The 20,424-nt window shown below is 46.7% G+C and overlaps 7 protein-coding genes across 7 annotated transcripts; 4 read left to right on the top strand and 3 right to left on the bottom strand.

The window, feature by feature from the left end:
* Nucleotides 1-1,914: 1,914 nt before the first annotated feature.
* On the top strand, nt 1,915-4,809 carry CCR75_008688 (uncharacterized protein; the record flags this gene model as incomplete). The annotated part of the gene is made up of 1 exon (XM_067966738.1): nt 1,915-4,809. The coding sequence occupies one exon, from the start codon at nt 1,915-1,917 to the stop codon at nt 4,807-4,809; it is 2,895 nt and encodes a 964-aa protein (XP_067822430.1).
* Nucleotides 4,810-4,898: 89 nt separating this feature from the next.
* CCR75_008689 (uncharacterized protein) lies at nt 4,899-5,798 on the bottom strand (the record flags this gene model as incomplete). The annotated part of the gene is made up of 1 exon (XM_067966739.1): nt 4,899-5,798. One exon carries the CDS (start codon nt 5,796-5,798, stop codon nt 4,899-4,901), a length of 900 nt encoding a protein of 299 aa, XP_067822429.1.
* Nucleotides 5,799-5,871: 73 nt separating this feature from the next.
* CCR75_008690 (uncharacterized protein) lies at nt 5,872-7,006 on the top strand (the record flags this gene model as incomplete). The annotated part of the gene is made up of 2 exons (XM_067966740.1): nt 5,872-6,391; nt 6,464-7,006. 2 exons carry the CDS (start codon nt 5,872-5,874, stop codon nt 6,961-6,963), a joined length of 1,020 nt encoding a protein of 339 aa, XP_067822877.1. The 3' UTR covers nt 6,964-7,006.
* Nucleotides 7,007-7,068: 62 nt separating this feature from the next.
* Nucleotides 7,069-15,063, top strand: CCR75_008691 (uncharacterized protein; the record flags this gene model as incomplete). The annotated part of the gene is made up of 1 exon (XM_067966741.1): nt 7,069-15,063. One exon carries the CDS (start codon nt 7,069-7,071, stop codon nt 15,061-15,063), a length of 7,995 nt encoding a protein of 2,664 aa, XP_067822878.1.
* A 373-nt stretch (nt 15,064-15,436) lies between these two features.
* On the top strand, nt 15,437-17,020 carry CCR75_008692 (uncharacterized protein; the record flags this gene model as incomplete). The annotated part of the gene is made up of 5 exons (XM_067966742.1): nt 15,437-15,604; nt 15,674-15,736; nt 15,793-16,503; nt 16,575-16,849; nt 16,921-17,020. 5 exons carry the CDS (start codon nt 15,437-15,439, stop codon nt 17,018-17,020), a joined length of 1,317 nt encoding a protein of 438 aa, XP_067822875.1.
* Nucleotides 17,021-17,279: 259 nt separating this feature from the next.
* CCR75_008693 (uncharacterized protein) lies at nt 17,280-19,332 on the bottom strand (the record flags this gene model as incomplete). The annotated part of the gene is made up of 4 exons (XM_067966743.1): nt 17,280-18,401; nt 18,467-18,723; nt 18,757-19,048; nt 19,105-19,332. 4 exons carry the CDS (start codon nt 19,330-19,332, stop codon nt 17,280-17,282), a joined length of 1,899 nt encoding a protein of 632 aa, XP_067822876.1.
* Nucleotides 19,333-19,340: 8 nt separating this feature from the next.
* Nucleotides 19,341-19,652, bottom strand: CCR75_008694 (uncharacterized protein; the record flags this gene model as incomplete). The annotated part of the gene is made up of 2 exons (XM_067966744.1): nt 19,341-19,467; nt 19,552-19,652. The coding sequence occupies 2 exons, from the start codon at nt 19,650-19,652 to the stop codon at nt 19,341-19,343; spliced, it is 228 nt and encodes a 75-aa protein (XP_067822873.1).
* Between the last annotated feature and the right edge of the window lie 772 nt (nt 19,653-20,424).

The raw sequence follows: 20,424 nt of genomic DNA, 5'->3' as shown, positions 1-20,424 counted from the left end.
GTTTTTCAAACCTTGGGGCATCACAAGCCACTCCCAAAGCATACCGCTTGGGGTGCTTACAGCTGTTTTGGCTACATCGGACTCTCTCATGAGTACCTAATAGTAGCCATCCTTCAAATCCATGCGGAAAAGATAGTTGACTTTATCATGGAATCCAACAAGACATCTTTTCGCGGGATTGGCGTTTGCGCTGGTATGGTGTCGTCGTGTCCAGCTTATTGTAAGCATGAACCACGCGCCATCCACCTGTGGCCTTACGCACACAAAAGGTCGGGCTGCAGTGAGGCGATTTGCTCTCACGTACATGTCCCGCCTTGGCTCGCTTGTCGAAGTACTTATCGATATAATCGACTTGTTCTTTCGGCAACGGCCATTGCCTGGTCACACAATGCTTGGTGCCAGGCTTGAGATCAATCTCGTGCCCGATGCCCCTATCTGCTGATAGGCGGCTCGGCACTTCTTCTGGGAACACATCGCGATTTTTAACAGAATCTTAAAGAACGGACTGTCTCTCAAGGCATCCAAGCCTTGATCAGCGAACCGCTTATTATTATCCATTTCTGGGACGCTCTCGTACATTGTGGACGACGAGCAACAGTCCACCGATTTATCTTCTGGAACTGGTGCGACTATTTCGTGGATCTTTCCTTCCTTTAATTCGGCAAGAAACAGATCCCACGACATCTTGAGGAGTTTTACTATCTCCTCGACAGATTAAGGACATGCTGGAGCACCTCAACTGAGAACGCCCCTGCTATATTGTCGTCTTCGGCTTCGAACACCTCGTTCGAAGGCCCGTCCTCGTCAATTGGGATCGATCCAAAGGTCTTTCGTTTTGACGTGCCTTTGATCGTCCTTATCTGTCGGGTACTCGTGCTCCGACTAACCACGACCATCGACAGAAAGCGGGTGCCGTTGCTCCCTTGGCCAACGCACCCCTTCCAACCGCACCAGGCTCTAGGCACTGTGTCGGTTCATGCGACGCTTGACTTCCTGTCAGCTTGCCTTCTACTGCCACAGGCTTTCGGCTCTGAACAGGACATTTGGACACATGACTACTTGTCATCGTCCTTTTCACTACCCCAGTCTCCACGAGCTGGGTAGGAATTGGTGACGTTTGACATCCCGTCAACGCACCCTCAACTGTGTTCGACACGATATCAGTTGCACACGCCTCTCGCAGGAACACATCCTTTCCGGTGTCCTGCGTACAGTTCGAAACTGTGCGTGTACGCCAGTCTATCTATGGTTGGTGTGTTTTGCCAGCCATGGCATGCCAAGGATGAGGTCAAACGGACTCTCCATACCTAGCATTGTGAACCCTTCTTTATAAGTAAAGTCACTAAAAAAGAAGGCGAGTTCTAGTTGAGCTCCCTCTGACTTAACGAGCGTGCCGTTCGCAAAACGAACGGTTGCCTCTTCTCGCTTGCCATCCTGGCAAAGCGACTCAAATAACGCCGGTCTTGGTTTTAGAGCCGCGAGTATTACAAAATTCTGTGATGCACCCGAATCCACATGGAGGTTCATCACATGGTCATGGCCTCGTACTCGAGCGGGTTAAACTCCGAAATTTCGGCACCTCAGCGATTATGCTACCCATTTCTTTAACAAGTCTGAACTTAGGGGTAGCTTCAGAGACCGCGTCAGTAGGACATCCCAATCTTACTGCGCTCCTGCATTTCCCGACCCCTTAGTGGTCGATGCAGAACTCATGCGTCTTGCTTGTTGGTTTTTGCATCGCCCTTTGGGAAAGGAATCCACTTGCTGGGCGTCTTTGCCCCAGCTGGGAAACCATTTTTTAACTTTGTTGGCTGGACCTTTATTGCAAAAAAATTGAATTATCTAACGTAACAATAACCCTTGCTCACCCAATGTACATCACTTTTAAGGGAACTTGTGGTGGCTTTGTCACTAATGGATATAGAAGTGGACGTTGTCGACCTCGTAAGCGATGACGATTCCAATGGCTTGATATCATCCTTATCAGCGCGTTGGCTACCATACGAGCGAGATATAGTGGAAGAATTATACATGCAAGACGGCGTGCTGGTGTTAGGTCGTGGACTTGGGCTATCACGCGTGCTCGCAAGCTTCGTGCGCTTATATTGCTCACATCGAAGCCTCGTACTGTGTCTAAACACGAATGACGAAGCAGCAACGTTGCGGCGTCTCGTGCTGGCACTTGGCCTCGATCGCAGCTTTTTGCCGCGCGTGGTCGACGCCCGAACTAATTCGACTGAGCGGCAGCAGATGTACAAGCGCGGCGGGGTTTTCTTCGTCACGGCGCGTATTCTCGTGGTTGACCTGCTTTCTAATCACGTCGATGCCTCTAGCATTAGCGGCATGTTGGTGAACGACGCACATCACGTGACGGAGACTTCCATCGAAGCTTTTATTCTCCGATTATACCGCGAACGTAATCGAGATGGTTTTATTAAAGGATTTTGCGATGACAGCGTTGCTCTTTCTTCAGGATTTAATCGCGTGGAACAAGTGCTTAAGCATCTCTACGTTCGGGATGTATATCTGTATCCACGATTCCATATTGCCATCAACTCATGCTTAAAGAAACACCAACCAGAAGTTTACGAAATCGAAGTAACCTTTTCAACGTCAATGAAAATTATGCAGGAGGCGCTGCTAGTGGCGCTAGAAGCTACCATTAAGGAGTTGCAACGCAGTACCAAGGCATTAGATGCTGCCGATCTTACGATGGACAAGGCTCTCGCCAAATCGTTTAGCAACTACATTCGACGACAATTGGACCCACTATGGCATAAGCTGCCAATTAAAATTAAGCAACTCGTTGGAGATCTGTCGACGCTGCGTCAATTGCTGGCATATCTTCCGCGTTATGACGCCATTACGTATTACTCTTTTCTAGTGAGCTGTCAGACAATGAATGGCCAGCAGCGCTTCCCATCGCCGTGGCTTTTCACGGATGCTGCAGATCGGCTGCTTACTGCAGCAAAAGAGCGGTTGTATCAATTAGTTGATGTGACTACCAAAAAGCCAATTAATTGTCGACAGCCCCCTTTTACAAAAAAATTAAGTTCACCTGGTACAAATAATGTCGAGCTGAAGTTAATTCTGGAGCAAAATCCAAAGTGGGACGCATTAAATGAGATTTTAGATGAATTTCATGACAAACACCAGCCGAAAAGCAAACAATTGAATGATAGATTGGTAGCTGGTGGAGCTAGTGTGTTAGTCATGGTTAAAGACGAGCGAACTTGTGCCCAGCTTCGCGAATTTTTGAGTTTGGGTGCTCAGGAAATGATGCGGCGGCGTTTTGGTCATTATTTGCTCCAGAAAGAAGCTGCACTTTTACAAAAAGGGAGTAGCATGATGTCATTGGGACTTGAGCAGAGACTGTTACTGGAAGCTGCTGCAAAGCTACGAGTTGATGAGCTTTATGCTGAGAAAGTGACAGCAATTGATGCGGAAGGGAAGAAAACCTTAAGCAGATCGATGAAGCGGAAGCGAGAAGCATCGTCTCAATCAAGTTACAGTGATGTCCAGACCCATGCCACAGACGTCTCATGCTTTGGCTTATCGACAACAGAATTAGAAGCTATCACTACTGCTCAAGCAAAATATGAGCTGGAAAGCAAGTCAAAAGCGTTTTTAAATCGACAACCTCGCGTTGCATCAGGTCGTCGAAGTCAGTCTGGAGGGACGCCTAATTTGCTGCTTGAAGTAGTGAATCCTATGGATAGCGTCGTGTTGTGTACTTACGAGCAAGCGACACAGCACGGCTGTGGCGCCTCTGCCTTTCTAGACGATATGATGCCTTCTTGTATTGTCTTGTACGACCCCGACATGGCATTCATTCGTGAGGTTGAGGTCTTTCACGCATCGCACGTATCTTCACTAGAAATATACTTCTTGATGTACGATGAAAGCACGGAGCAGCAATCGTATCTCAGCGACATTCAGCGCGAGAAACGTGCCTTTGATAAACTTATCCACCAGAAAGCTCACTTGATGATGCCTGCAAATGTATACGATTTGCCGCTTCACATGAAGTTACGACAACAGACTGAGGAGTACAGCATGGATACTCGGACAGGTGGACGAGCTAAGTCACATCGGGCCGGAGTGAAGATCGTTGTGGATGTTCGCGAATTTCGCAGCGCGTTGCCGTCCATGCTACACAAGGAAGGGCTGGTAGTGGCCCCTATTACTCTTGAGATTGGAGACTACGTTCTGTCACCAGATATCTGTGTAGAACGAAAAAGCGTCAGTGATCTCTTTGGCTCGTTAAATTCTGGGCGACTTTTCAACCAAGCGGAAAGTATGCGGCGCTTTTATAAAATTCCCGTGCTGCTGATCGAATTTACTCAAGGCAAAGCCTTTTCGCTACAAGATGTGTCTGAGCTTGGCTCTGAAATTAATGCCTCTAATATTGTATCAAAGCTGTCGCTATTAATTTTACACTTTCCATCGTTACGAATTCTCTGGTCACGTTCGCCACACGCAACAGTGAATATCTTTAAGATTGTTAAAAAATACCAAGAAGAACCCAACATGGAAACTGCAGCTGCACTAGGCAATGGCTTGCTGACGAACAATGGTGCAGCTCAAGCCAGAGGCGGTGAAGCAGAACTTGCAGTAAATTACTACAATACGAGCGCGATCGATGTGCTGAAAAAGTTACCTGGAATCAATGATCACAATTTTCGGAAGGTGGTTGCGAGCGTCTCGAATCTCGCCAAGCTCAGTCAGATGACGTTAGATGAACTCACAGAGCTACTGGGTAGAGTGAACGGCAAGAAGTTACACAAGTTTTTTACTAGTACCACTTAGAATCACCTTGCACTAAAAGAAATTGCCTTTGTTTAGGTTTTGCATATGCGAGATCGAACAAGAAAATGTGCTGCAAACCTTCTGCCACTTTAAAACTTGAACACTTGGGTGGACGTGTAGTTAAGATCCTTAAGGAGACCCTGCAGCTCGCCCTGAGAGCCGTTCTTGGCCTTGTCACCTGAAATGTGATACATCATCGGCGGTGGACCACAAACACACACGAGGTTGTCATTCGACGGCTCCGGCATATGCTTCTCGATGATTTCCTTGGTAGCAAAGCCCGTAAGACCTTTCCAATCCGCGGACGGGTTGCTTAGCACATGCACCACATAAAATTGTGGGTATAAGTACATTAAAGCCTCCACTTCTTCTCGAAGGATTATGTCTTCCTCTGAAGTGCTGCAATAGATCAGAGTGATCTCGGTCCGGTCCTCCGGGTTCCGGCAAATGGTCTTAACAAGCTGCAGCATGGGTGTGATACCGGAGCCACCGGCAATCATACCGATGCGCTTGTACCTGTTCGGAACGTAACTAAACTTGAGATATGGGCCCTTCAATTCAAGTGAGTCGCCCTCCATAAGATTCACAATGTGTTTGCTAAGGTTGCCATTTGGGTAGCCCTTGACCACAAGTTCCAAGAAACCTTTTTCTCCGTTTACATTAGTAGGCGTATAGGGGCGCACCACCGTCGTACCGTTTACCTTGGCACGTGCCACAAGGCAGCTGGATGTAGTTAAGCCCATGACGTGATCCAGTGAAGGGAGGGCAAATGTAATGCGCTTCGTATTGTGGTTTAGGGTTTCCACTCTGCGCAATGTGAAGGAACGAAACTCTTTGGGACTGAGCGCCACCTTGGACTTCTCCTCACATTGCACAGCCGAAGACGGCACGGAGAGAGCTGCGAGAGCAGCCAAACCCGCCGTCACCAGCGCACCGCGAGACAAGAGAACCGCTCGCGCAGGGAATCGCATGATTACCGTCGACCGCATGAGGAAAGCAGCTTTATTTTTCAAACACTTCTTGATTGGCTAAATAAGAAAACGATTTTGACAGGTACAATTAATGAGCGTCGAGGAGCAACCAAATGCGTGGCCGCGCGTGCCATGTTCGTCGTGTCAGCGTAGCTACAAATTCTACTGTCCCAAGTGCTTTATTCCGCTAGGAGTCCCAAAAAATGTATCGGTGCCGAAACTGAAGCTTCCACTGCAGGTACACGTGTGGTTTCAAGACAAGATCAAGAAGAGCACGGCGCCCCACGCTAAGGTACTAGCCCCACAGGACGTACGAATTGTGCCATACCCAAGAAATGAGAATGATGATGCAATGCCAATCTACACACAAGACAGAAGCATATTAGTTTATCCGTCTTACAAGTCTGAGGTGCTCGATCAGTTTAGCATGGAGGAGCTTCGCAATGTCCGCACTCTCATCTTCATCGACTGTCCATGGCAAAAAGCTCCCGTGATCATGAACCACCCTTCTCTTGCCAACTTGCGTCACGTTAGACTTTCTCAGCCTCCAAAGGAAAGCAATTTTTGGCGCTACCACAAGGCTGGAGCGGGTTGCGTTTCTACGATTGAAGGTACGATAAAAAATAACTCGTGCAAATGCTGGGAAAGTGAAATTTTTTTTTTGTCTTGGTGTACTAATGCAGCCATTAAATTAATGCTGGAAGAGTACACTGCTGTGGCAAAGACGGCGAATATTGAAACGGCGGTGGGGAGTGAGAACACGCAGTTATCAGACCTTTTGTTTTTCTTTAAACTGCAGTTTTTGCGCATCGTTGACCACTTTAATCACGAAGCTGATCCCGATAGAAAGCCACCAATGGACGCTGCTGAAAAAGAGCGTCGTCGTTTGATGTATAGCCAAAAGGACATGGGTAAGAAAAGGAGGCTTGAGAACAAGTTGCTGGCGTGGGCAGCTCGGTCCAATGCACTTCAAGAAGGCAAGCCGCCACCCGTCACGACGCAAGGCAAGCGCCACCATCGCTGCTACAATTGCAAGAAGGACGACCACCGTTCCATAGATTGCCTGCAGCCGTGCCGCTACTGCAAAATGCCCGGCCACTTCAGCGCTAGTTGCAGCGCCAAACAGGCTGCTTACGAACGCGAGATGAAGTCCCAGCAAACACCGCGCACTAAAGCATTGTGACGAAAGTTTAATAAAATACATTATTTCGCCTTGACTTGATGTTTGTATGGAAGGATTGCACCCCCCTTTGTATTAGTGTAACTTGCACTGGAAACGTGCGAGGCGATGACCGAAAGTCTAACGCGCTACCTTTCGGGGCTGCGCAGCACCAGCAGCAGCGTGCGACATCGTGCAGCGCAGAGCTTGCGGCTCTACATTGAATCCGAGTCGCGCGATCTGTCCCACGGGCTTTACATGAAGTGGGTCACGGATATCAGCGCGCGTCTTATGCTGCTGTGCAACTCGAATGAGAATGCGGATCGGATGGGTGGTATCGCTGCCATGGACGAGCTGGTGGAGCTCTTTATTGCCGAGCGAAATGACCAGACGATCATTGAGTTCGCCCACAGTCTCACCAAAGTGTTTGAGAAAATTCCAAGTGCCGATCCACCCATGCTTCGTGTAGCCTCCAAGGCATTGGGCCATATCGTGTCTACGGGTGGAACCAGTCTAATTGAGTTTGTAGAGGACTATCACGTCAAGCCGGCACTTGAATGGCTCAAGAACGAGACATTTCACGTGCGCCGTCATGCTGCTGTCATGATTTTGAAGGAATTGTCAATTAACGCGCCTTCCACGTCTTTCAGATACATGGAAAAGTATTTCGACTTTATTTGGAGCGCTTTTTGGGATTCGAAACTTGTAGTGAGAGTAAGTGCCAGTGAGTCACTACAGTCGTGCTTTAGACTCATTCAACAGCGCGAGTCTAACCGCAAGACTTCATGGTACAATCGCGCATTAGAAGAAGCCGAAAACGCTTTTAAACGCAATAGCTCGGATGCTACTCACGGGGCGCTGTTAATTTTAAATGAATTGCTGCGGAATACAGGAGACTTTATGCATTCGCACTATGCTCGTGCTTGCCGCTTGGTATTTAGTCATCAAGATTACAAGAGCGCAACTGTTCGCTCGGCTGTCATTAGCCTCTTTCCTCGTCTAGCTAAGTTTAATACGTCTGTCTTTGTGGAAAAGTGCTACCGACCGTGTATGAATCATCTGCTAGAAGTGCTATTCTCTGCAACGACAACAACGCGCCCAGATGCTCTGCTATCAATCGGAAAACTTTCATTGGCTATTGGACCGCTCTTAGCAAGGGATGAACAAGCTTTAATGGCCATTATGAATGGCATCAAAGGTGGATTACAAGTGCGCAAAAAAGATTTTGATACCCATCGAGAGGCGCTTGCATGCTTACGAATGCTAGCAGAGACAGTGGGTCCTGCGCTGATTCGAGTTGACTTAGAGTCCATGGTTGGACCGCTTTTTCAGAATGACTTGGATTCGTCGCTTGTAGAGGCATTGGCGACGATAGTCAAGAAGATTACTCCTATGAAACCGATCATTCAACAAAAGTTGTTTGAAAGATTGAGCTCGATTTTGCGTACAAGACACAACGAAGGAACAGGATCTGCCACAACTCCTACCAGTCGAAGGTTGAAAACAACATCCATCTCAGTGACGGGCGGAATGCTATCGAATTTGTTCCTTTCCGCCACAGGAGCAAAAATCAATGCAGCCTCCGAAAACAATGCTCCGTTAACCGAAGTGTCATCGGCCATTGCAATGCAGGCGCTAGCACTAGAGACTTTAGCAAACTTTGATTTCCAGGGAAACCGACTCATTCCAATCATGTCATTTGTTCATGAAACGGTTGTTAAATTTTTAGATCATGAAGTTGCAACGATTCGAAAAAGTGCAGCACTCACGTGCTGTAAGCTGCTGTTGCCGCCAGGTGAAGATCGGAGAGAGAACAGAGTGATGACCTCGGACGATTTTGCTCGCCCTGTTACCTCGGTGCTTGAACGGTTGCTGACAGTAGGTATCGCGGACACTGAAGCAAGTATTCGACTGCGCGTGTTGGCTTCGCTAGATTCACGATTTGATCCATTGCTTGCGTTAAACGATAATTTGCGGTGTTTATTTATTGCGCTGAATGATGAAGTCTTCAGCATTCGCCAAACAGCAATGAGTACGCTTGGACGACTGACACACCACAACCCATCAACTATACTACCATCGCTTCGACAAACTTTGGTGCAGCTTTTAGCTGAGTTGGAGTTTAGTGGCGACTCGCGCGGCAAGGAAGAAGGCGCACTATTAATTGGTTGTTTATTGCGTTCAGCTTCGCAGCTTGCTCAGCCGTACGTACTCCCTATTCTTCGTGTCTTAATGAAGAATTTGCGTGAAGACTCCGAGCGCCGTAGCCAAAGCCGAAGTACTGTCAGTGTGAGCAAAGCTATTTTAGCAACTCTTGGCGACTTGGCAGAAGTCGGAGCTCAAGAATTGACGCCATACCTCGGCCAGTTGCTCCCGGATGTGATTGATGAAATGCGTGACTCTAGCAATCCGCAAATACTCCAAGTTGCAATTAAAACCCTCGGCCAGCTCGTGTCATCAACTGGATATGTAATTCTGCCATATCACGAGTACCCAGAATTATTAGATCTGCTTTGCCAGGCCTTGCAGAAGTCTGGTGACGCTTTTGAATCATTGCGAGTTGAAGCAGGGCGTACGCTCGGTGTTTTGGGAGCTTTGGATCCGTACAATCTTCGTTTATTTCACTTGCAAAAGCAAGGCAAGCTCACCGATGCCAAGAAAAAAGAATTTCGATTTAGTGCCAATGCTGTGGTTGCTAGCGAAGTGTTTAACCTTATGGCTATTGAAGCAAAACCTTTGGAAAATTTAACGACCAACGCATTAAATTTTGGTCAAAGTGTGGCAAATGGGTCTGTGGTCGGAATTCGGATTGGCAATGGAAATGGCGGATCAGGAGCGCTTGACGGCAGTGGTGAGGAAGAGGCTCAGCGACTAGGAAGATCGTTGCATTTAACTCCAGCACGTAAAGTAGCAGAAAGCGATAAACAGACCAGCGGAAAACTCACCAACATTATTTTAGAAGTCCCACCCGATGATTTACTGCCATCAATGATACCTGACTCGTCTCAGTATTTTCCCACTGTTGCTATCAATGCTTTGATTCGCATTTTGCTTGAGCCGCGTAATTCCGTGCACTATCAAGGCACGTTTATGGCAATAATGTACATCTGTAAAAGTCAACAGAAGCGTATGAGACAACATCTAGACAAAATCATCCCTGCGTTTCTCTACGCTTTAGAAAAAGTCAACCGCTCTCTCCGAAAATTTTTGTTTGAACAGCTTTGCGATTTGGTTCAAATCGTTGAAGAGCAAATTCAACCGCACTTGGACCACGTGGCCTTGCTTTCTATCGTTAATAGCTATTGGGACGAGCACCTAGAAGAAGTTCTTAACTTGGTCAAGAAATTGGCAAACTCACTGGGTGAAAACTTCCGTGCCTACCTTCCAGATCTCGTTCCTCAGATGCTGCGTGTGATTCGAACTGAACGTGACAACCATGTTCGGCCGCGGACACTTTTGGTATTGAAGACTGCTGTTTCGCTTGGGCGCTTGTTGGATGGGTATTTGCACTTAATTATTCCGGCTCTTGTGGCACTTATTCAGAGTGATGCTGACGTAAATGCGAGAAAACAAGGTCTAGGTTCTCTTGGTTCGCTCGTTAAGAAACTTAACGTGAGCGTATATGCATCAAAAATTATTCATATGCTTGCACGAGTGATCTCGTCGCAGCCAGAAATGGTATATCTCGCAATGGATTGCCTCTGCTGCATGGTCTACACAATGGGGGATGATTATGCAATCTTCGTTCCTGTAATCAGCCAAGTTCTAGGCCGCCACACTTCGCGTTCCAACGATATTTTTGATCGGTACGATTTACTAGTGTCCAAGATCTTGAAGTATCAACCACTTCCTGTAGCCTCCTGGGCAACTGATCCACTAAAATCGCGTGTTGATGCGTCGCGTGACCGCAAAGACTCGAGCTCATCCGCGCAAGATGAAACTAAGAGCTTACCATGCGACCAAAAAAATTTGATGAAAGCATGGGAGGCATCTCAGCGAAGTACAAAAGAAGATTGGAATGAATGGATTCTAGCCTTCTCAGTCGAATTGCTTCGAGAGTCCCCTTCGCCGGTTCTTCGTGCTTGCAAAGAGCTGGCATCGGTATATCAACCATTAGCACGAGAACTGTTCAATGCATCATTTGTAAGTGTGTGGCCCCACTTGTCGTCCTTAACTCAAGACAACTTGATACGATCACTTGAATTAGCCTTTCAGTCTCCAAACCTCCCATCTGAAATTCTTCAGACGCTGCTAAACCTCGCAGAATTTATGGAGCACGACGATCAACCTCTTCCTATCGATATTCGGCTGCTTGGATCTCTAGCGGAAAAGTGCCATTCGTTCGCAAAGGCACTGCATTACAAGGAGCTTGAGTTCAACACAAATCCTAGCACCGATGGAATTCAAGCGCTTATTAGCATTAATTCGAAGCTGAATCAACCGGAAGCTGCTCGTGGCATATTAAAGTATGCACTAGAAAAGTTGCCAGGAATAGAAGTGAAAGCATCATGGCACGAAAAGCTTTTGCGGTGGGACGATGCACTAGCAACTCACGATCGTGTCCTCCAAGGAAATCCGAACAATGTCGAAGCCATTTTTGGTAAAATGCGTTGTCTATGGGCGATTGGCGAGTGGCAAAAATTAAACGATCATGTACAGGAAACTTGGTCTAAAATTTACGGTGAGAGGCAGGATTTAGATGGTGAACAGGTAGAAGGAGAAAAGCTACTTGATGTAGCTCCAGCTTTAAAAAGGGAACTGTGCAGCAGCGGAGCACGAGTTGCATTCTCGCTCCAAAATTGGGACTCCATCTCAAAATATATAAACTCAGACATGGACGCCACAGAGTCGCATCTTTTTAAGGCTGTCGTTTGTATTCGGCGCATGGAACTAGATGATGCTTTAAGTTCAATTACTGAATGTCGAAAGGAGATGGATCCGACGCTAAGGTCCCTTGTGAGCGAGAGTTATGCTCGTGCTTACATTCCAGCTATTGTTAATTTGCAGATGCTAACAGAATTGGAAGAAATTGTGGCATATTTGAAGACTTTTGCATACAAAAACAATGGGGAGCTTACGCTTCTGTCTGCACCTACGTCATCGCCTTCATCTACACCAACGTCCACAGCTGTATCACGCCGCAAATTAAGTATCAGCAGTCTGAATTTTGTGTCGTCGTCGTCATTTACGTCTTACGGACACGAGAAGAAAGTGGCGCTACAGAAGTTGCAGACGATTTGGACAAGACGCATGCTAGGCGTGGAGCGTAACATTCAAGTTTGGCAGAGCCTCATGCTGGTTCGATCTCTTGTATTTGATCCTAAAGAAGACGTGGACATTTGGCTGAAATATGCGCGATTGTGCCTTAAGTCGGGACATTTAAACCTAGCTGCCAGTGCTCTCTGGCGCGTCGGAGCGCAACCGTTTATCCGCAGTGTGGAACGAGACCCCAATGTACCGATTCCAATCAATTTAGGCGGGAATGCTGGAGCTAGCCAAGGTTTTGCAAATGGTTTATTAAGTTTAGCGGATAGTGCGGCGCAAGACCCTCGCGTGGCCTTCAGCTATCTGCGGCACCTGTGGGCAGAAAACAGAGAAGATGTAGCATTAAAGCAGATGGACTATTTTATTGAAGCCTTGGAACAGCATGGAGACCCTAAGAATGAGGACTTGCGCAAATTACGTGTGCAGGTGTATATTCAATTGGGTGAGTGGCAAATGTCGCTTACAGAGCCGCACAAGCAAGCTTACGATTACGTTTTAGAGTGTCTAGAGACCGCGACAACGCTGGATCCAACGAATGACCGGGCATGGCATGAATGGGCTCTTATGAACTTCAGGGCTCTTGAAGCTACCGTCAAGGAATCTGATGAAGGAGATCCGACACGTTATGCTGTTCGAGCCATTCAAGGATTCTTTCGATCTATCTCCTTCGGCCACACAAGTTATGATGTGACCAAGGATGTTCTGCGTTTGCTGACACTTTGGTTCACGCAAGGCAATCGTAGTGACGTGCACATGGCCATGGTTGAAGGTTTTCATGAAGCATCAATCGATACGTGGCTGGATGTGATTCCACAGCTGATTGCACGAATCGATACGCCACACCCAAAGACGAGCGAGCTCCTTCACGACCTTCTATCTCGTATTGGGCAAGCCCACCCTCAAGCTTTGATATATCCCATCACTGTGGCATCAAAGGCGCTAAATCCTACGCGAAAGCAAGCGGCAGAAGGAATCCTAGCTGCTGTACGTCGACATAGCTCTCAGCTTGTGTATGAAGCTGACATGGTGTCGCGTGAGCTTATTCGTGTAGCTATTTTATGGAATGAGCTGTGGCATGGTGCCCTAGAAGAAGCGTCAAAACATTTTTTTAACAATCGTGATGTAACTTCCATGATCGCAGAATTGGCTCCGCTTCACGATCAAATGGAACGAATTAATATCGAAGAAGTGCCAACACTTCGCGAAGTGGCATTCTACCAGGCGTTCGCTCGGGATCTTGCATATGCAAAGGAATGGACAAATGTGTACGAAAGCACGAAGAGTCTGGATGATCTGAACCAAGCGTGGGATATATACTACAGCGTTTTTTCGAAAATTCGGAAACAGCTCGCAAATCTATCAACTCTAGAGCTTGCTAACGTTGGTCCAAAATTACTATCGGTGCAAAATCTGACACTTGCTGTGCCAGGCACGTACAAGGCTGGTGCTCCAATCGTTCGAATTCAGTCTTTTGATCGGAAAGTGACAGTTCTTACGTCCAAGCAGCGTCCGAGAAAGGTGTCAATAAATGGAAGCGATGGAAAAGCGTACCCGTTTCTGCTTAAAGGCCACGAAGATTTGCGTCAAGATGAGCGTGTTATGCAACTTTTTGGTGTCGTCAACACGCTCCTGGCCAACGACAGTGACACAAGCAAGCGAAATTTAGCAATTCAACGTTATTCTGTGCTACCATTATCACATACTAGCGGTCTTATTGGCTGGGTGCCGAATTGTGATACCTTACACCAGCTTATTCGCGACTACCGAGAGGCACGTAAGATCCAGCTAAATGTGGAACATCGCCTTATGGTACAAATGGCACCCGACTATGACAAGCTGCCGCTCATGCAGAAAGTTGAAGCGTTTAAATATGCGCTTGGTGAGACCACAGGCCAGGACCTGTACCGCGTTTTGTGGCTTAAAAGCCGCGATTCGGAGATTTGGCTCGATCGGCGCCGTAATTTTACGCGCTCACTTGCCGTCATGTCGATGGCGGGTTACATTCTCGGTCTTGGTGATCGTCACCCAAGTAATTTAATGTTAGATCGTGTTTCTGGTAAACTTGTGCACATTGACTTTGGAGACTGTTTTGAAGTAGCAATGGAGCGTGACAAGTATCCCGAAAAAATTCCGTTTCGACTGACGCGCATGCTTACGCAGGCAATGGAGGTGAGCGGTATTGAAGGCAACTTTCGCTACACTTGTGAAGCTTCGATGCGTGTACTCCGTGATAATCGTGATTCGCTCATGGCAGTGCTGGAGGCATTCGTCTACGACCCACTCATTAATTGGCGTTTGCTTAAAAAGGATGCGGTGCCGTCTCATGCACAACCAGAAGATGACAGAGCTGGAAATGTAGAACGCGGAGACGGCTCGGATGCCAACATTGAGAGGAGCTCTGTGCGTGCCGAAAACGAAATTGAAAGAGAGATTGATGCAATCGGCGAAGGTGACGCTACGAATGTGGGTGACCTGGAAGAGGATAAGTTGGCAGCAGGCATCATTAAGAGCTCAAATTCGTCTGCTCCAGTGACCCCGCGAAGGCGGCGGCATTCTTCGTCGGAGGCAGCAATGCTGGGCTATAATATGGACATGCTAGACTCAACGATAGCACGTAACTCGATGGCAGATGTACAGCGTGACGAATTTGGCTCTTCAGTCGTTGCGGCCGAGCACCCACAGCTAAATGAAAAGGCATTAAGTGTTATTGAGCGCGTCAAGAAGAAATTGGCCGGCCGGGACTTTGATGATGGCAGCAGGGTGCTTAGTGTGGACGCCCAAGTTGATCGACTGATCCACCAAGCCACGTCACATGAAAATTTGTGCCAGCTCTACTACGGTTGGTGTCCATTCTGGTAGCTCTGATGATCTAGTAGACGTTTATTCTGAACAACAATAGATTGTACATATTTGTTAACGCAAACGGATCAGGCGTCGTAATCCTGCCCATAATATTGTAGAAAGCGCACACGAACCAATATGTTTTTAAGGTTGCAGCGCTGGATTTATAGACGTCTCATTTAATATTAAATTGGCAAAAGCAAACAGAAGGTTTCTAATTTATTATGGGTCCGTCAACAATTAAAATGTAGGTATTTTTTGCTCGCTTCGATGGAAAGTTGGCCCTTTGGCAAAGCATCGTTTTGATGAATCTGATTTTTTAACAAACGCATTTAAGAGCACCCTTGCTCTTACAAATCTCATGTAATGTGTTTCAGGTTCATCTTGTGCAATGGACAGGAGCGGGTCGGGAGCTGAGTACAGGCTACGCTCAATAGAGGAAGCTTTTGCGCGTGAGCGGCAACAGCGTGATGTACTAGAGAAAAAGTACAGTCGCCTTAAGCGGCGTTATATTCGGCTGGAACGTTCCCACAATCGCCTGGTGATGGAGTTGCACACGGTTTGATACCTTCAACTTGAGATGTACACAAAAAATTACTGACACACGTCACGCTTTCACGTACTATAGAAACGCAGTAGTAAAGAAAGGATAACTTTGCTACAGTCTGAGACGCCAACAAGGGAGTCGTCGGTAATTTAATGCTACAACAACATTGTTGCCGCAGAACTAATTTTAAATGTGCTCAGGTTGCCATGATCGATCTTACAAGTACTCAGGAAAACGTAGATAAAAATGCAAGCAGTTGTCTGTATAATTCATCGAAAGGCAGGCACTTTGACGACATCTGCCCTGAAAGTCCAAGCTCATCGCTAGATTCCTCGACGAGGGAACAGTCACAGAATGGTGAAGATCAGGAGGAGAAAGAACGAACATTACAGAGCTTGCAACCAAGTTCTGATAGGGTGACGTCGAATCCTGTACGAAGGCGACGACTACACCTAGACTTTTCGTTGCCGTCAAATGTGATTGAGCCAAATCGAGCAGTCTCAAGTCCTCGGCGACAAATGCAGCAAAGTAGACACTCGAATCGATCCGTCAACTCAAACAATTCCCCCCACACAGCACGAAGTAAATTAAGGCACGACGAGGAGTCTCGGGCTCGGACTCGTCCGCGACTCCGGTTGCACAATTTCTCGTCAGAACGATCTGCTGCACGCTCGTACGGACAGGAGATAGAACAAGAACAAGAGCCTCGGGCAAATCGTCATGATCGATATCACTGGGTGTCTGAACCATCTCCTGAACCCACCACACCATCCCCATTGCTTTCATCCCCAATACAATCAGTCGACTTAGCGCCAGTTCTACCGACAATTCGTTCTGAAGCATCTCGCCTGAGGGTAAACAGCGACGAAGAGGCTTCTTTAGCCTTAGCGCTTTACCTGCAGCATCAAGAGGTAAGTGTGTGAAACTTGGCTACGACAGGCTGGCTACAAGAGATTGAGCTTCTGTATGACTCAACGCACAGAATATTGCGGCACACGAGGAAAATGAAGCACGTCTCTTACGCCATCCAATCGCGCAAGAATTGAATCACGAATCCCTCTTTTCGAGCAGCTCCCTGATGTCGAGTTTAATAAGTCGCCAAAACAATATCGACCCAGACAATATGAGTTATGAAGAACTGCTAAGACTCGGAGACGAAGTCGGTGACGTGAAAAAAGAAAGGTGGCAGGAAATGGCAGTTCAAGTGCTATCGAGTCTACCAACGCATCGATGGAGACGTGTCCACGGCGACGACACGTACGCTCCTAATAGCTTTTCTTGCGCATTCTATGATTAAAGCTGCTGCTTACCGCTGGTCTGTTTTGTAGATGTATCATTTGTCAGTACAATTTTGTGCCAAATGATCAGGCAATGACACTTCCGTGTGCTCACGTCTTTCATGAAGGTTCGTGTTACTTGACTAACTGATGCAATGCTGCTTTATACCTCTTGCCTCACTATTCGTGCATTGTGCAGATTGTGTTGGTGGTTGGATCCGTGAAAACAACAGCTGCCCACTTTGCAAACGGGAAATCAATTCAAAGTAGAATTTGATTGTTAATTCAAAGCGAGCCATGTTAGTTCGTGTGCTAAACATTAAGCAATGATCGGAGATCGTACAGCCGGCACCAGGCAAATTTTATAATTAGTCGTCAAAAAGTCTGGCAGCATTTTTGCAATGGTACATTCATTTACAAACATTTTTCCTATTGAAGCGGAATCGATCAAACGATGCGACCGATGCCGTTACTCGGGCTGCTTCTTTTGAGTTTTGTTTGATAGTTGCCTTTTGATCAGTACGTAGCTCAAGTGTGGTAATGGCTGTTTTAGTGTCAAGACATCTCTCTGTTTCTCGAGCAGCTATCGAGTCTTCAATTTTGTCGATACGTTTCAACGAACAAACTTTATCCTTCGACAACTCAACGCCTAAATTACTTCGTTTCCTGTAAATCCTGGTTTGTTGATAAGCTTCAGAATTAATTCTAGAAGCAAGCTGTCCGGTTTGGCTGGGAAGTGGGGCATTAAAAAGATTTCCACTACGCACAGCAGCAAGCTTTCGCTTCTTCACCTTCTGGTTCCAAAGCGTCGAGCTCGCGCTCATCATTCGTGAAAATGCTGTTGCTTTCACCACTTGAGCAGCGCTCGTAGTGGCCTCTCGGGAATTTGGCGACTGGTTTTCTTTGTAGTCGTCACTCGTAATAATTCGAGTCTTCTCATTCAACGGGTTAAACGAGACGTTTTGGGCTACATCAACATTGCACGGCTCTTGGCTTTGAAATGTAGACGAGTCCAAGAACCGTGGTAAAGTTTTCTTAGTATGTTCGTTGGGAGGAGATATTAGCTGCTTGTCACCAAAAAATCGACTTGCTACAAGCGGGCTTGCTGTAGGCTTTACCGCGAAATCGGAATTGGTCGTTTGTGAGTAATTTATCGTGGTCGGTGCTTTCGACAACCGCTTACCCGCAAGTGAATTTGGAAGCTTACTTGACACAGATTGTGGACCTTTTTGAGATGCAGTCAGATTTTCAGCGGCAGCAGATTCGGAAGCATGAAAAAATGAGGAAGGCGCTTTTCTCAATATCAAAGCAGCTGTTGGCGCACAAGCAGATTGCATGGAGGGCTTAACAGTATTAAGCTGAAATGAGCTGTGACGGGAGATTGAGGCGTGAAATGATATCATGGTGATCGGGTCCATATCTCCATTAGCAATGGCTATTGCTATGTCGCTTGAAAGCATGGGACCCAAAAAGTCCATTGCTGGATCAGCTTCGAGCAAGTAAGTGGGGATTGGTGTCAATGGAACCACTTTCTATCAAACGGAAATTTATGTCACCGCCTTAGCCACCTAAAGTCGAATACTCGTGGAGGACTTACCTTTGTCATGGGGCAGTACACGCGCTGATGCTGAAAGGTCAAGACTGCCTTACCAAAATCATTTTCATATGTCGCCGGAATCCGCACTTTTCCTCCAAGGCGCAGTGCTCGAATGATCTGCGCAAAAGTAAGGTCAAACATCAACCAAGTTTTTGTCAATTTTAATTCCGAAACCTTTGCAAAAGAGCCGTGTTGCTTCATAGCATTATATGCCTTTTTTAAACCAAAGCCGGCAATGCTTGGAAGGTAATCACATCCTGAAAACACACACATCTCGAGAAACTACCCACTATTAGTAGACGTCCTATGCCAAAAAATTTTCATCTCGCATCGAAAACCAACCATTTGATCAGTGAACATGTGAAAGCTAAGTCCCTTATTCTTCTTGAAATTAGCCATCTTGATTTCCTGAGCTACATTATCTCGGTCCATTTTAAAGAGAACTGTTTGACAGCCAAAAGGAAGGCAATCTGAGTCTTCCGATATCACACCATCTGCGATTCCGTTCTTCACTAAGTAAGCAAGTTGAGCATCTGCTTCGTATGGAGCCACGACGTAAGCCACCTTTCTCGCTTTGAGTTGCTACTTTCAGCACCAATTTAAGAAATACGATTACTTTTTTACCACGCAGAACCGACCTGGATGACTTGATGGGCCATGTAAGGCGACACGTCAACAGCTCGGGCAAAGCACTTTCGAGCTTCACTATATCGTTTATTTTTGTAATGCTGGATGCCCAATTCTCGGTACTTCTGTCTCGTTCTGCGCCTTTCAGTCTCAATTTTATTTTTCATTGGAAGAGGGCCTCCGTCAAACACCACGTAAGGAGCTATACCATTATGGAGCAACGCTGAGATCCGATCCATGAAGTACGTTACATATCTGCGTAATCAAAATTCGTAAGAGTTTTCAATTGATGCATTGTGTTGTGAATCGCGAACTTGTCGGTCTCTTGGCCAAGGCAAATTTCCTGGCTGCATGTATACGCGGCGCGGTGGAGCCTGACGAGCAAGAAATGTGTCGGACAAAGAGACGTTTGATCAATCGCATTGTATTTTTTTAATAATTAAGATACCGGGGCGCACCAGCAGTAGCCATCGATGGCAAGAGTGTGCCCTTGATACGTTTCGATGCTTTTGGCCTCAGTGATACTTTTAAGCACCGGCAGAAGGCCCGAAATTCCCATGGCTGGAAACGGCGCGTAATGAAACTGAGGAGGGGGAACCTGCCTTTAGTCTTGTTTGATTGGCTTATTTATTACAGGTACCTACTTTAACAATCGTGCTCTTGGCATCTATAAAAACAAGCGCTATTTTGGGGCGTGTGTGTCATTGAAAAATTTGCAGAGGAGATCAGTTCAAGCTCATGCAATATCACAAGAAATCGACGTTGTTACTGAAACGAGAATGTTTACACGAACACTTATATATTATATACTTACTCTGATTAAATATTAAAGGGAGCCGTTAATGCCATCATCTTTTCGTTAAAACGCCTCAGTTGTATATAGCTGGCTAAGGTTCGCCCTACATTGCGTCAGAAACACCACGTGACCACTTTCGTGAATGACCATTTAGACGTGAAATTCAGCTCTCTAAAAATCAACCATCATAATTCAGCTGTTTTGTAGGCGGGCACGTCGTAATGCGGCCACGCTCTACTTAGACACACACCCCAGCTGTAACGGGCTAAGGTTGCCCTAATGTTACACAGTCCCCATTAAGTACATTTGGTGTACTTAAGGGGATGGTCAATTACTAAATAATAGTAATTAGACCCAACACTCGGGTGTGGTGCACATTTGTGACCAACCCTTGTGGATGTGATGCACATGGGTGCATTCACATTAGGAGGGATGACGCCCAGCGTCATCCGTGATGACGGCTAGCGTCATCCGTTACGCGAGGTATCTATAAAGATACGCTCGCAATACATATTAAATGATATCTATAGAGATA

Source organism: Bremia lactucae, linkage group LG1, assembly GCF_004359215.1.
Source record: "Bremia lactucae strain SF5 linkage group LG1, whole genome shotgun sequence".
In the NCBI taxonomy this organism is placed as follows: Eukaryota; Oomycota; class Peronosporomycetes; order Peronosporales; family Peronosporaceae; genus Bremia; species Bremia lactucae.
This window is presented reverse-complemented; position numbering and strand designations above follow the sequence as displayed.